Source organism: Schistocerca nitens, chromosome 1 (assembly GCF_023898315.1).
Source record: "Schistocerca nitens isolate TAMUIC-IGC-003100 chromosome 1, iqSchNite1.1, whole genome shotgun sequence".
Lineage (NCBI taxonomy): Eukaryota > Metazoa > Arthropoda > Insecta > Orthoptera > Acrididae > Schistocerca > Schistocerca nitens.
The window spans coordinates 1109381568-1109397861 of NC_064614.1; the positions used below are offsets into that span (position 1 = coordinate 1109381568).

The window sequence follows — 16294 nt, forward strand, 5'->3', positions numbered from 1 at the left end:
GAGCTGTAACTGATGGCCCCCACACAATGAAGGCTGGGATGGGACCTGTGTGTCGTAGGTGAATGTATTCAGGTAGGTCATCAGGCCGAGGCTATACACATGCACGTCCATCACTTGCGTACAGACAGAACGTACTGTCATCATTTAAGACAACGGAGCGCCATTCCACTATCCAGTCAACTCTTTCAGAGTAGCCATGCTCGGTAGTGTCATGCAGTTAATGGTAGCCTGGCCAGAAGCACACGTGTTCTTAATGGTGCTGCAAGCAGACTGTTCCCAATGGTCCCTGATAAAATAGTTGCTGTAACATATGTCCAGATTTCGTTCCTGGATGATACTAGGTCAAAAAAAAAAAAAAAATGGTTCAAATGGCTCTGAGCACTATGGGACTCAACTTCTGAGGTCATTAGTCCCCTAGAACTTAGAACTAGTTAAACCTAACTAACCTAAGGACATCACACACATCCATGCCCGAGGCAGGATTCGAACCTGCGACCGTAAGGGCCTCGCGCTTCCAGACTGCAGCGCCTAGACCGCACGGCCACTTCGGCCGGCGATACTAGGTCAGCCACCGCTGCTCGTGCAATGCATTTGTACTACGCGGAGGTCCACAATCTGCCTGACAATTGTGTGATCGTTCCACAGACCACTGCTGAAAGCAGCGACACTTTACCGGTACATTATGCCCATCATGTGCAGCAACCCCGTTCAAATGGCTGAAGCTGTCCAACAGGAGTACATAATCGTCGGTGGGGCCTGTTTGTACCCTAAACTGAATTTTTAAACCTGTTGATCTCTACAGTCAGCACAATTGCAGTAGAGTCAAAACAGAGGGTGCACGGACAGTCCTCCCGAGCGCCATCTGATTGCCGACGACCATGGAAAATGAATCATTACCACTGCAGCCCTTCAGTATGCACATATTATACCCTGGTGCCTGTGAACACGGCCCTTGAGGGAGCTGGATTTTTTTTTCCGGCGGTGTATGTTAGCATAGGTTTAGCTTACTTCGTAATTTTGTCATAATATATTAACTCAATAACATATTACCACAACGCACAGGTACAGTATACAAACACATTAACATAACGTAGCTGGATAGTATCCACACCTTGTTGAGCAGAGTACATATACAATCAGCTAAAAAAATCCCCACTTCGTCGCTACCTCGGAAATGCTATGTCCCATTTTTGAACTTCTTGTCTTATATAGGCGTTGCCGACTGCAGCGCCATATTCTGCCTGTTTAAATATCTCTGTATTTGAATACGTTTGCCTATACCAGTTTCTTTGGCGCTTCAGAGTATTTGTCCCCTGGCACTGAGATGATGTATTATGAGTACTTGTGTCGTAGAATAAGTACGTAGTTCGAAATCGAGAGGCAATAGCGCACAAATACGTCGTGACAAAAACTCTAGTTGTGAGATCACAGCAGTCTTTCATATCGAGCCAATAGGAGCAGCGTTCCAGTCCTACTCATGCCTCGTTGTTCAGTTCGCGTTGTTTTTACTAAATTACTGTAGCCAATTTCTCAGCGTATTTCTACTAGAAGACCGCTGCCAATTTCCGCCGACGTACTGTTCGGTAACTGCCAGGTTTTTCAAGCCTCAGCCGAATTGTGATTGTGTATTTTATGTTTTGTTTTTCACTGGTTTTGCTTGAAGCTAGATTGTTAACTTTTTCATTATCTTACTTTCATATTTGTGAGAAAAATAATCCCTCATAAAGAACTCTTTATGTTTGTTTCTTGTCTGAGCAGGTACTTGATGACGCCTGAAAATGGCACTCAGAAAGCGAAAGTGGTCGCATTTTTAAAAAAATAAAATCTCTTAACAGCTAGAGCTGCTTTCATTGCTACGTCACCTTTTACATCTGAAAACGTGACATGTTACAGAAGTGCCTGATCATAGAGTCCTTGGAAGATAACTGTACACATGTTGTGTTCACTTAAAAACACCAACTTTCTGTTCTGTGACTGTTCTGGAATATCACCGAGTGAGGTGGGAGAATGGTTAGTGTACTGAACTCACATTTGGGAGAAATAGACTTCGAATCTGTATCTGGAAATTTTGATTTAGATTTCCTTAAATAGTGTAAGACAGGTAACAATTTTATGTTGCATTCAACACATAAGTTTGGCCCCCAACATAAAAGGCAACAAGAAGTTAAAACTCTTCCACAAGAAAAGTGGTTGCTGTGTTTAGGTAGAGTGCTTGCAGTAGTACATTGATACACAAATAAAGTTGGCAACACGCTGAATAATATTGAACAATCATTTTAATAGTATGTCCGCAAATTTTCATCTTCAGCTTTACAAACAGGCGTGGCAATGAAGTAAGGTATGGAAGACGGGTCTATTCGAACTCAGTGAACGTTAGCTGACTAAACCAATAGATGTCCAATCGAGGCTGCTGTCAAATAGTTTATATTTCAGGCCTGAAATAATTATGCACACTTTGATACTCTGCGTTGACTGTCCAAGGATCACTCGACACATAACTGGAACTGATCGGCAACTAGTGATCTGCGAAAATCTTGACCGCGGTGACAACAGTTGAGTTGAGATGTGCGGTGCTTCAGCATTTGTTTGCTAATGATGTTTGGTTTGTGGGGCGTTCCACTGCGCAGTCATCAGCGCCGGTACAAAGTCCCAATTTTTACACAGTCCAATCGAGCCACTGTCACGAATGATGATGATGAAATGATCAGGACATCACGAACACCGAGTCCCGGCCAGAGAAAATCCCCAACCCGGCCGGGAATCGAACCCGGGTCCCGGTGGCCCAGAGGCAGCAACGCTAGCCACTAGACCACGAGCTGCTGACCTTTGACCTCAACGCTGCGTTCACTGTGACACCGACAATGGTTATCAGATGCCGCCGCCAGAGGTCGCTCGATAACATCGGACGACTGCTTGGTTACGGTGCGTCCGATCTCGTTCGTCAGTTTTTGGCGGGGTTGAGCAGGTTAGGTTAGATCAGAATCTGGTCTATGAACGAAGTAAGATATGTTTTAACTTCAAAGGGTGGGATAGATATCACGATGCCCCTGTGCTTGGAGACGAGTGCTGCAATGCGACGTTTGTTAATAAGAAGATGCTGAATGAGCTGTATCTGTCTCGAAAAAAGCATTTTCAGTACTGTACACTCTGTCTGCAGCTACTGGGATTACCAAACAAGTTTCACGGAACACCAATGTAATACGAAAATATGTACCGGTAGTTTCAGTGATGCATTGCATTAAAGGCCCCCATAAACGATCAAACGTCTTTGACAAAGTCGGTCTTATCTAGCCACAGATTTGCCAAGCAAGCCCGTAGATGTTCAAACGATGTTTGTCAGTTTAACCTCACTTCGAAGCAGACACTATTTGTGTTCGTGTGTATTTTGAGAGCAGTGAGTACGGCCGCAAATGCAGAAAAAGCAGTCCTGGCACTGTGTTTAAGGAAGAAGAGAAAAACGAGACTCTGGTCCAGGGAATGGCTAAAACGACAGATTTACCCAAGAAAATATGCTAAGGACTTATTACTCTCAGAACCCGGTAATTACATCAACTTCATTCGAATGGACAATGGGACTTTTTATAACTTATTAAGTTCCTCCTAAAAGAGGAGGCTCTTCCAGAATGAGATTTTCACTCTGCAGCGGAGTGTGCGCTGATATGAAACTTCCTGGCAGATTAAAACTGTGTGCCCGACCGAGACTCGAACTCGGGACCTTTGCCTTTCTCAGGCAAGTGCTCTACCATTTTTTTTTTTTTAATCTCATTTTGTTCGCTATTGTTCGTTGCATCTGCTCGGGGCGGACGTCGTAAGACATCCGTTTAAGTTCGTTGTTGATCGATTAACTCAGTTATTTTATTACAGAGGGCAGCTAAACCTCCGACCGAACACGCTGAGCTACCGTGCCGGCTATCTGAGCTACTCACGCCCGGTTCTCACAGCTTTACTTCTGCCAGTACCTCGTCTCCTACCTTCCATACTTTACAGAAGTTCTCCTGGGAACCTTGCAGAACTAGCACTCCTGAAAGAAGTTTGGAAGGTAGGAGACGAGGTACTGGCAGAAGTAAAGCTGTGAGTACCTGTCGTGAGTCGTGCTTCGGTAGCTCAGATGGTAGAGCACTTGCCCGCGAAAGGCAAAGGTCCCGAGTTCGAGTCTCGGTCGGGCACACAGTTTTATCTGCCAGGAAGTTTCAAGTTCGCTCTTATCTAGCTACGGATATGTCAAACTAGCCCGTACACGTTCCAAGAAAGCTTGTCAGTTTAACCTTACTTTTGAAGCAGACACTTTTCGTGTGTGCTGCTACATGTAAACACCACAGCGGTTTCCGAAATTCGATTTCCGTCTTTCGGAAGATGTGTCGCACGTAAACGTAGTGTGTGAAAGACAAAACACAAATTCTGGAATAAGATACTCTGACACGTAAAGCACTGTAAAGTGTAGACATATACGTATATCACATTTACAAACCACTTCATGCAGCCTATTGACATAAAAACGCCAGCAAACAGTAACAGTAATTTGTAGACAGCTAATGCCCACCTGCTATAACCCAAAAAGATCGACTACAGTAACTTTAACCATAAGATACAGCGTTCCTGTCACTTGAACAAATTATTCTTCGAGTCGATGAACTATTTCTAAAATTTCTCATAAAGATTTTGCCTACTTGTGGTCTTGTGGTTTCCAATAAACTTTCGATTTCAGTCCATAGAATCCGAACTATATCCTGATTATGGTATTTTTTATTGTCAGGATGCCACAAACTACTCCTTCGACAAAACTTATCAGTTTCTCACAGCCCATGTTTCGTGTTACATCGGCCATAATGACGGGAAAAAAAACTGATTTAAATTTCACCGACTGTCGTCCGAAATCTGTACGTTCGGGCCATGACATCGGCTACATCCTAAACCGCGCACCTAGTACGGTAGGTCTATTGATTTGAAACGATCGGCCGCCTTCAGACGATGTCGATCGTCGGCGAAATCCACCGATATCGGTGCCACTGTGAGCGCACCCTCGGCGGGAGGGCGTCCATCTGCCAAATGTTTGGCGGCTGCGGAGCATTCGACGTCTGGCTGAAAAACAACTTCCCTGATTTTTTAAATAAATAGCGTGGGACTCAACGTCAAATACTGCATTGCCGAACGGTATCGCCTCTTTCTCTCCATATGCGCTACGCATTCACCCGCCAAAGCCTCAGTCGGGCCACGGTCTTTGTTTGTGTCAGACCATGTGTACGCAGTCCGTCGAAAAAATTTTGAAAGAGCAACAGCTTAATGTGAACTTTTGAGTACAACTTGGAGAGACCTCTAGAGGTCCATTCTTTATTGAAACAAGGATACAGTGGCGGATGTGTTTCATGCACTCAACTTTTTGAGTGGTTTAAGCGGCTCAGAGAGGAACGAGAAGAGACTGGAGATGAGCCACGTGTAGAGCGACCCGCAGCGTCAACGAAGGACAAAAACTCTGAAAAAATTGGAAGTAAATTCGGGAAGACTGTCGGTTGAGTTTCATGTGGTTGCTCGCATTGTAAGAACCAACAAAGAAATAATGTAGCACATTCTACAAAAACATTTTCACATGAGGAAAGTTTGTTCAAAATTGTGCAAAAGAAGCTGACACCTGTCGTTTTTCGCTAAGCTTGGAATCTCTTTGTTGGAACATCCACCCTACTCAACAGTTTTTGCTCCGTATGCCCATTTTTCACTTTCTGGAAGTGAAATCTATTATGAAAGGGACAAGATTTGAAACAGATGAAGCTCTGAAAGATAAAATGATGGACACCATGAACGTGCTTTTAAAGTTCACTTCAAACACTTCTTTTAGCAGTGGAAAATTTGCCTGCGCTGGAGTAAGGAATATGAAGGGGAGAATTTTAAAGGAATAATGTAAAATTTGAGAATAAGTAAAAATAAAGAATGTTATATCCTTACACCAGCTATTTTTTAGCCAAACCACTTAGTCCTTTGTGTCACTGTCTCCAGTAGTGGCTGATGTAGTAGAGTATTTGTAAGTCTTGTGGTGGAAGTATAATGAGATTCCTCTTATGTCCGTCATCTACATGCCGAGTGATTTTAACTATGTGTCACCACACAGAAGACTACCTGGCATGTCACACACTCTGTAGGCTTAGCTGTGTACTGTATCTGACAGTGTACATACCAACCAGTATGTTTCCTTTGAAAGGAACAAGACTCATTACCTTTCATCTTCTTGTTTATTTGATACATGTACTTCTTCTCTAATGACCTCATGTCAATTGGGTGTTAAATTCTAATCTCCCTAACTTTTTCTTGGGGTATTATGTTAATAAAATCAAGTTATACAACCTCTAATGGTGCTTACATGATTGAGGGGGACACTGATGACATTGAGGAGTGAGTTATGGGGGTTAATGGGACAGAGAAATGGGAAATTTTGAATAGAGGATTTGGGGACAGTGAGTCAGTGGAGACTGAGGCTGGGGGAGATGCAGCAGCAAAGGATGTGTTGTAAGAATAACTCCCATCTGCATAGTTCAAAAAATCTGGTGATAGAGGGAAGCGTCCAGGTGGCTTGGGTCGTGAATTAGTCATTAAAATCAAATATGTCGTGTTCAGGTGCATGTTGTGCCACGTTGGTCAACTGTGTTCTTGGCCACAATTTGGTGGTGGCCGTTCATTCAAGTGGCCAGCTGGTTTCTTGTCACACTGACATAAAAATCTGTGCAGTGGTTGCAGCATAGTTGCTGCTTTCGCAAGTGGCCTTTCCTCTGATGGGATGGGGTAAGCCAGTGACATGACTAGAGTAGGAAGTGCTGGGTAGGTGGGCTGGACAGGTCTTGCACCTGGATCTTCAAGAGGGATATGTTCCCTGAGGCGAGTGGTTCAGAGTGGGAGTGGCATAGGGATGGATCAGTATGTTGTGTAGGTTGGGTAGGCAACAGAATGCCACTTCAGGATGGCTGGAAATTATCTTGAATAGAATGTCCCTCATTTCGAGGCATGGTGATGAATAATTAAAGCCTTGGTGAAGGCCTGTTGGTCCAGTCAATACTGGGTCACAAAAGGGTTGCTCCTCTGTAGGTGAGATATCCTTGCAACGCATCCTTTGCTACCATCTCTCTCCAGGCCTCAATCTCCACTAACACACTGCCCCCACACCTTCTATCCAGTATCAACAGTTTCTCCTTCCTCTGTCCAGTCACCTCCTCACAGTCCATGCCTTCATGTAATTTTCATTTGTGCCACACCTCACTGGCTCTTGTGCCTGTGTATTACCCCCTCCCCCCTTTCCCCAAATTCCTAGCCATCAAATCTGCTTCTGTGTACCTCCGAGGTGTTAGTACCCATCTCCAAGCCCTCTTCCTTCCTAATCCCACCCCAGAGGGTGTGTGTGTGTGTGTGTGTGTGTGTGTGTGTGTGTGTGTGTGTGTGTGTGTGTGTGTGTGTGTGTGTGTGTGTGTGTGTGTGTGTGTGTGTGTGTGTGGGTTTTCCTTCTTTTTTATGTGTGCCTGTTGACAACTCAGTACTTTTGCTATTGCATAACCTCCTCTACTCCTAAATTATTTACATTCTTTCAGAACTTTCTTTCCTTACTCTATGAATCCACCTTTTCTTTTCATTTTTGTAGAATTATTAAATATTGTACATGTTTTCAGACAGGATACCACTACTGCATCCAAACTAATTACTGACTGATTCTTTTTTCTTTACAGACCCTTGTTTATACATTCTAAGATTTGCAAATAGACTAGAATTTGGAGATAAGACTCATGAAGTTTCCATGACTGCATTGCGTCTAGTGCAGCGAATGAAACGAGACAGCATCCATACTGGAAGAAGACCTTCTGGCCTATGTGGTGCAGGTACTTAAATGTAAAAACATACTAACACATATTTGAAAAAGGTTTAAGTTTCTAAGATAACATATGTGAGACAAATATAGTACTGCTGCTTAACAGGAAAGATGATAATGTTTTAATGTCTCTTTGACTTCAGTGTTCTTAAAGACAGAGTGATAGTTCAATTAAAGAAGAATGGGAGAGGAAACTGGATGTAATATTGAAGTTTCTCTTTACTGCTAAAGTCAGTATTTTTCAGCTAAAGTTTTGAACTAATTTTACTGAAAATAATAACCTATTACACACCAGTGTTACTGAAACTTCCCTTGACTTCTATATAATGTATCCTGAGTCAGCTCTTTTTGGCCTGATAAGGAAAGAAAAGAGAGAATATTAAAGATAAAAAGACACAGATGCCTAATTATTTACTACACACTGTAACTCTTTCTACCTCTTGCATTCACTTACATGAAAGTCATTGTCCTTGGTTTTTGTGTCACTTTTATGATTCCAAAGTGACAAAAAACAATTGTCTTCTAATATTGTATTTATAGTCTGTGCAAGCTGCAAATGTTCTGTGCATTTCATGGTGATTGACTATGGTCACCACCTAACTACCACGTGGGAGCATGAATTAGCTTTCATGTTCCATACAACATTAAAAATTACAAACATTAAATTCAAGTTTACAAATTTTTCACAAGTGACACACTAAACATTTTGTTTCAGCCATTTAATCATAGTATTATTCTTTCACCACTGGTGCTATTTAAACTCAAATTTGAAAGCCACATAAGATTGTTTTATTGTCTTATTAATCTGTTAGTAATTTGTGCAACAAAATTTTATGCTGCTGCTTGAAATGAACCAATACAAGGGCTGTACCTGGAAGTTGGAATTTATGAACAGTCTAGTTATTTACTTAACTTTCAAATACATGTAAGCAAGGGGATGAGAATTTATACATAACAAGGGTTTTAATTAAACATGGTGCTAAGTGTGTCAAATGTACTTAAATATATTTAATGGCAAGAAAAGTTCTGTTTTGTATGATTATCTTATATACTCGATCCATTTTACTTGTACATGATACTTTACTTCTAATAGAAAATGACATAACAAAGTAGAAATCTTACAGTTGTCACTTCCAAACAAAAAAATGGTTCAAATGGCTTTGAGCTCTATGGGACTTAACTTCTGAGGTCATCAGTCCACTAGAACTTAGAACTACTTAAACCTAACTAACCTAAGGACATCACACACATCCATGCCTGAAGTAGGATTCGAGCCTGCGACCATAGCGGTTCTAGGCTGTACTGTCTAGAACCGCTCGGCCACTCCAGCCGGCTCACTTCCAAACACAGCAGAGCATTTCAGAGCAGGTATAGTGGTATTCATGACAGTAGATATCTAATGCTGAAAATTAGAGAGTGAAACACACAACAGAATAGTTGCCCAATTATAGTGTGTATTGTGAAAAAATAAAGTTCAGAAGAATTACACAGTGGAATTACAGATTTTAAGCCTCATTTTTCACAAAGCTAATTGTTTGATGTTGAAAGTATTTTGCCTGCATCAATTCAGGCTTTATTTTAGTTCTTGTTACTGTCAATGACATTATTTTTACTGAATGCCATTATTTTTACTGGCTGCCATTACTAACTTCATTACCTATCTTTCCAGCTTTGTTGATTGCTGCCCGACTACATGAGTTCAGTCGCACAGTCTCTGATATAATTAAAATAGTAAAAGTTCATGAATCAACATTGAAAAAAAGGTAAGTTTCTGCTAATAATGTTTCGGGTTTCTTGTGAAGACATCAGTAACAAGGGCTTGGTACTATTCTTAACTTGGATTTACAATAAATTTACGTGTGCTTTATTGCTACCTTCTCTGCGTTATGGTTTGGCAAACAGTAATTTTGGGGCTTACATCGGTTTCATGTAACACAGTTAGATTTAGAAATACACTGCCTGTCAAGGAAGGTGAAGGACTCCGATGGAGAGGAGGAAATCAAATGAAACTTCACAGGTTGAGAGGGTATGCAATTTTATTTCAGTGATTACAAAGTCAAATCAAATTTACAAAGAAGTTGCCAGTTTGAGCCCACTTATCAGTTTAACATTACATCCCCTCTGGCCTGGGTGCAAACACTGATTCAGTTGGAAAGGGCACTATAAAGCTGTTGTACCTCCCTTGAAAATAGCTGGCCAACAACTGCTGTAACTAGTTGATATCCTGGATACTGACACTAGGACGGAGGTGACATCCAAGCTGGTCCCACAAATGCTCTGTTAGAGACAGGTTTAGGGAACCTGCTGGCCATGGTGGTACCTTGATATGCAGATAGTCCATAGAGAAACATGTTGTGAGGATGAGCATTGTCCTGTTGAAAAATGGTACCATGATACTGTCACATGGACGTAGCACATGAGGACACTGGATGTCCATGATGTACTGTTTAGCATGAGAGTTCCCTCAGTCAGTACTAGCTGTGACCAAAAGTCACACTTGATGGCGCCCTACAACATGATGCTAGGAGTAAAACTGCTGTGCCCCTCCAAAACATTGAAAGAACGGGATCTCTCCTCATGTTTCTACAGTTCAAACTGATGACAGTCATCTGGGGTAGTGCAGAACTGTGATTCATCAGTGAGTACAATACTATGCCAATCAGCAGCAGTCTGTTCTTTCTGATCATGGCTCCACTCCAAACACAGCTGTTTGTGTTGAGACATCAATGGCAGTCTATGCACCTGCCGCTAGTCTCTGACCAGTGGTTTGGGATGATACAAAACATTACAGGGAGTCCTTTTTCTCAAGTCACAGGCACAGATGTGAAAAGGTTACATTGTGTTCGGTGTGCAGTATGGCGATTCTCCATTGTGTGGCCAGATCTGATAACCAGAACCCTGTCGATGAGTCTGCATGCCCTTACATTTCCATGAAGTCTAATGTCAGACCACTGTGACATCAGGATATGTGATGAATCATGATATTGCGTGCTTCAACCAGTCAGCCAAATGGAGCCCCACAATGAGACCCCTTTCAAACTCTGTCACGTGCAATAACTGCATCCCACATGAGTATGTGACATATCTGTCCCCATAGTCATCACTCATCATCTGACACTGCCCATTCCCCTTATACGCTCTACTGGGTGTGGTGACAATGCTAAACATGAACAACACTAATGAACTTTGGTGGCCATTCTACCTATCGCAGAGAACTGCAACTCTAGTCATTTACATACATGAAGATGTTGTGTGCATGTGTACAAAGTTACACTGACATCTAACCATGTCTCTTTGGTGTTTTACTTTTAGTGTCAGGGAGTGTAAAGTATCAGTAGTATTACACTATGTCCTTCAAGTCTTGTTGGGAAAGCTACTGTGAAGAAAAGATCAAAGCTGACATTAGATGTTCTCTACCTGTACCATCTGAGATCAAATCAGTACCAAAATCATCAAATAAAATTACTTCCCAGGTATCACTTGACTTCCTCTGTTTATGAACTTTCCTGTCTGATTGTTGCATCTCAATGTAATTTTTGGGAAGAGTTAAGTTAATCAAGATGGATGTCAAGTTTTGCTATCAAAATACTTGGATTTCAACTTTTACACCATTCTCTGTGAGCCTACATAAGGCGTGCAAGTTCCAAATGCAGTCAGGGGTGGATCTGGTTGTATGAATTATGGAGTGACGGAAATGAACACCAGACACCATATATTTTTGACTGACTATATGAGCACTTACTGCAGAGACACAGTGATCTATATACCAAGCAGTATCTATGCAGAAGTACTCCGTCAAGTCCTACTTACAACTAAAAGAAAATTCTGACATACCATATGAAACAGCCTGTTTCCATAAAGGGACAGAAAAAATTGAACTAGAAGGTGCACTTGTTGAAAGGGCAGAATCACAATATGTTCAAAATTTTCATCATTACCGTTCCAGTAAATCACTGTTACTGTATGGTTCTCTGCCAGATTCAAGCCTTTTGGTTTGATGTCATGTCAGCAGCTATCATGTCAAGTGTAGCTGTTTATTGATTTCAGCATTTGACCTCATGAGACAAAATGGACTCCACTTGAGACCTTCCCATCCCAAAAGAATATGAATACTGAGTATTGAACCTGAGAGCTCCATGTTAGTTTCCATGAAAGAAAATATTTTTTTTTTATTCTCAATTTTCTGGTTGTCGTTATCCTTTCAGTTGCATTTATGGCAACAAATTTATGTACTACTGATTTCAGAGCGAACTGTGCCATCTTTAGGCATATTACAATGGTGCATAAATCAGTTTAAATCTGTAGTCTGTGTCTTTTCTGATAAGAGTATGGAGAAAGTATTTTCCATGTATCAGCAAACCTGAAGACATACAGAACCATATATTGACTTCATGAATACAGCTGAATGGATGAAGAAAGGTAAGGGAATGAAAAGTATTTTTTTCCCTTTATGAAGTCTTAATTGTCTGACCCTACCCCACTCCTCATCTTTCATTACCATAGAAGCTATAAGATTATCAGTCATTTGTTGAAAGGCCAAATAATAACTTAATTTTTAACTGCATGGAGTGTCAAAATAAGAAATCTAGGGAGTGCGATGTCCTGAAACAGTGTCAAAGGATATGAAAGAAATGCACTGATAGAGTAAGGAGTGGGACAGGATTTTAGCCTATGCCCCATGCTATTCAATTGTGTACATTGAGCAAGCAGTAAAGGAAACCATGGATGCCAGAGATGACTAAGGACTGCAAAATCAGTTAAACTGGATGTATAGTGTCTTAAAAAGATGTTATAACATCGGCAATGATAATGGAATGTAGTCAAATTAATTCAAATGATGCTGAAGAGATTAAAGTAGGAAATGAGAAACTAGAGGTTCAAAATGAGTTTTGCTATGTGAGCAGCAAACTATATAAAGTTTCAAAAAGAGCTACAAAAGAATACAAAAGATTAGATGGATAGATCGAGTAGATAATGAAAATGTACTGAAACAGATCAGGGAGGAAATATATTTATTGCATGTCTTGTTTAAAAGAAGTGATTGGTTGATATAAATGATCCTGAACTATCAAGGAACAGTTAATTCGGTAAAGAAGGAAGTGTAGGGATAAGATCTGTAAAGGGACACTAAGGCTGGAGTACAGTAAGCCAGTTCAAATGGATGTAGCTTGTCATAGCTATGCTCAGACGAAAAGACTTGCATGGTATAGATTAGTGTGGAGAACTGTATCAAATTGAACGTTCAAACTGAACATCACAACAAGAAAACCACAACAACAAAGTATATGATTTACCACTGTTAACTATACAATTCTGTTTATTGATTTTGCAAGTATTATGATATAGTGTAATGGAGAAACTTAATGGATGAAAATGTAAATAAAATTTCTTTGAAAAGTTTTAAGTGGTTCTCAGCAAATGAACTGAAACTGAACTTAAATGAAACACACATGCTATTTTTTCCTGCACAGGGTTTGACTACATCATAGAAATGATGAGATAGAAGCCTTAAGCTGTCGACAGGCGCACACAAAAGAGAAAATCTTCTAGCTTTTGGAATAAATCCTTTGTCGAGCTAGAGTACAAAAAATGCACTCACACACCCCTCCATGTGATGCATGGGTACCGGAGTTGGTGGGGTGTGCGCACTATGAGAATAACACAAAAAGTGGATTGTAATGACATGACAGGAAAGAGAAAGGGGTAACTGTTGGATAGAGGGTGTGGGGCAGTGGAATACTGGAGATTGCAGCCAGGAGAGGTAGAGCAGCAAAGGATGTGTTGCAAAGATAACTCCTATCTGCGTAGGTCAGAGAAGCTGTTGCTGGGGAAAGAATCCAGATGGCAAGGGCAGCCATTGAAATCAAGCATGCCTTGCTTTGTTTGCCTCAGGATGATCAAATTTGTTCTTGGTCACAGTCTAGCAGTGACCATTCACTCTGTTGGACAGCTGGTTGTTTGTCATACTGACATAAAAGGCTATGCAGTGATTTGAGCAGAGGTGGTATATGATACGGCTGCTTTCACAAGTAGCTCTGACTCTGATGGGATAGGATAAGCCTGTGACAGGACTGGAGTAGGATGTGCTGGGTAAGTGGATTGGAGAGATCTTGCACCTGGGTTTTCCACAGGGATATGACCCCTGTGCCAAGGGGTTAAGAGTAGGAGTGGCATAGTGATGAACTAGGCTGTTGTGTAGATTTGGTGGATGATGAACACCACATAAGGGGGGGGGGGGATGATCTTGGAGAAGATGTCCCTCATTTCCGGGCATGATGATAGACAATCAGAGACCTGGTGAAGGATGTGGTTCAGTTGCTCCAGTCCAGGACGACATTTAGTGATAAGATGGGTGCTCTTATATGACTGATTCTTGTGGATGGTGAGAGGGTGATCAGGCTGTGAGGACATGGCATGAGAAATATGTTTGTGGAGTATGTTTGGGCATTAGTGCCTGTGTGTAAAGGCTCTCATCAGACCTTCAGCAAGGGGAGTTATCATCACTGTAGATACACTGTCCACAGATGGCCAAGCTGTATAGGAGAGATTTTTTGGTGTGTAAGGAATGATAACTGTCAACATGCATGTACCAGTGGTGGTTTGGACATAGGTGTGGATGGAGCCATCAGAGAGGTGGAGGTCAGTGTCCAGGAAGATGGCATATTGGGTTGCAGAGAACCAGATGAAACAGAAGGGAGAGAAGGTGTTAAGGTAGTGGAGAAATGAGGATAGGGTGCTTTGGCCCTGAATCCAGATAATGAAGATATCAGTGAACATGAACCAGACAAAGGCTTTGGGGTTTTGGGAGGTTGGAAAGGTTTCCTATAAATGCCCCATAAAAACATTGGTATTGGAGGGTGTCGGGCCAGTGACCATGGCTGTACCATGCATTTCTTTATATACCTTCTCTTCATAGGACAAGTCGTTGTGTGTTTGGTAAGGACTAAGAGGAATGAGGTAGTAGGTTTGGAGTCTGAAATACATCTTGAATAAATACACAAATGTTTATCTACAGAAACAGATGTGCTGTGGAGGCAGAATATGACCCCACAGTCTCAGACAACATTAAAGTCTTATAAGAGACAACATCGCAAGGAGGGAAAATTTCCAAAGGTGTAATTCCCTTACCAACTATATCTTAGTTTCATAGTAACTGCTTTGGTGTGTTGGGTCCATATTTTTTTGAGGAAGGCAATTGGGACTTTGAATTAATAATTGTGCCATTCTAAGAACTTTTTACCCCAGTTGGTTGATCTTGAAAGTGTATGTGATTTAAACTAAATGGAGGCCACAGATTACACTTCTCATAGTTCACTTTCATTTTTAGAGAAGTGTTACCACTCATCTTATTTCTTTGATTGGTAACATTAGTGGGCTCATCTGGTCACCTTATCAGACCAGTGTGAATCTCTTCTCAGGAGATACCTGAACCCCAGATCTGCAGTTTGTAGTTTTTGAACTACTGAACTGTTAAGAAAACATTGTGCAAATCTCTTCAATAACAGCAGTGTGATCTGTAAAAGTAAATGAAAAATACAGCATTTGGGATCTTTCACGAATAAAAAAATTATAGTATTCTCTGTTTTATGTGATTTTTATGCTTTTCAAAATGTAGAAGTTAACTATGCCACTTCTTTTTGTATGTTAGAACTGAACATGTTCCAATGTTTGAATTTAACTACTTTGAAATGTGTAATAAAATTGGTTTTGATTGTTTAAATTCAAGTGAAATGAAGTGAAAAGTAGTTTTGATGTAATTGTTTCATAATTACTGGTAAATATAAGTTTTGATACCTACTATACTTACAGACTAATAGAGTTCGGTGAAACACCTTCAAGTGCGCTGACTCTTGAAGAATTTATGACAATTGATTTAGAAGAGGAACAAGATCCACCATCATTTAAGGCAGCTCGGAAGAAAGATAAAGAAAGATTAAAGGTAAGTTTCTAATGTAAAATGAGAGCTCAGTGAATATGTTAATGACTTGCTTAATGAATAAAATTATCATAAAATTATTGGCATTGACATTGCAGTTCTGTAACTCTAATTTGTGTCTTTTTCAAAAGGTGAATATCCTTGTTGCATTCTGCTAAGTCAGTCATATTTACATTTCTTGTCACAATTAACAAATCTTTTGTTCACTCATTTATTATCTTGTGCTCCACTCTTTGGTACTTGTTGTGTGTCCATATCACCTGTTTATGTGCAGGTGTTATGGAAATGAAACACATTTTGACTATTTTCTATTTGGAGAAGTTTACATTTCTCAATAAAACGAGGCAGAATGAGAAAGAGATCAAATAATACTTTAAGTAAAGAATCATTATAAGCAGTTTGTTTGTAACTGTACTAGACATTAAAATCTTGGTACTACAACTTTATTATCTAAGTAAGTGTAACAGAAGTTAATGTATATGTGCATTATGAAATAAGTAAAGTAGGTTTCATAACTT

At 40.7% G+C, this 16294-nt stretch overlaps 1 protein-coding gene across 1 annotated transcript in view; it reads left to right on the forward strand.

The window, feature by feature from the left end:
* LOC126198921 (transcription factor IIIB 90 kDa subunit) overlaps positions 1 to 16294 on the forward strand; it is a 382817-nt gene that overhangs the window by 290648 nt on the left and 75875 nt on the right. Inside the window, exons 5-7 of the mRNA XM_049935559.1 lie at positions 7701 to 7850; positions 9510 to 9603; positions 15650 to 15779. Of these exons, the coding sequence (XP_049791516.1) occupies positions 7701 to 7850; positions 9510 to 9603; positions 15650 to 15779 (374 nt within the window). The remainder of the gene's footprint in view (positions 1 to 7700; positions 7851 to 9509; positions 9604 to 15649; positions 15780 to 16294) is intronic.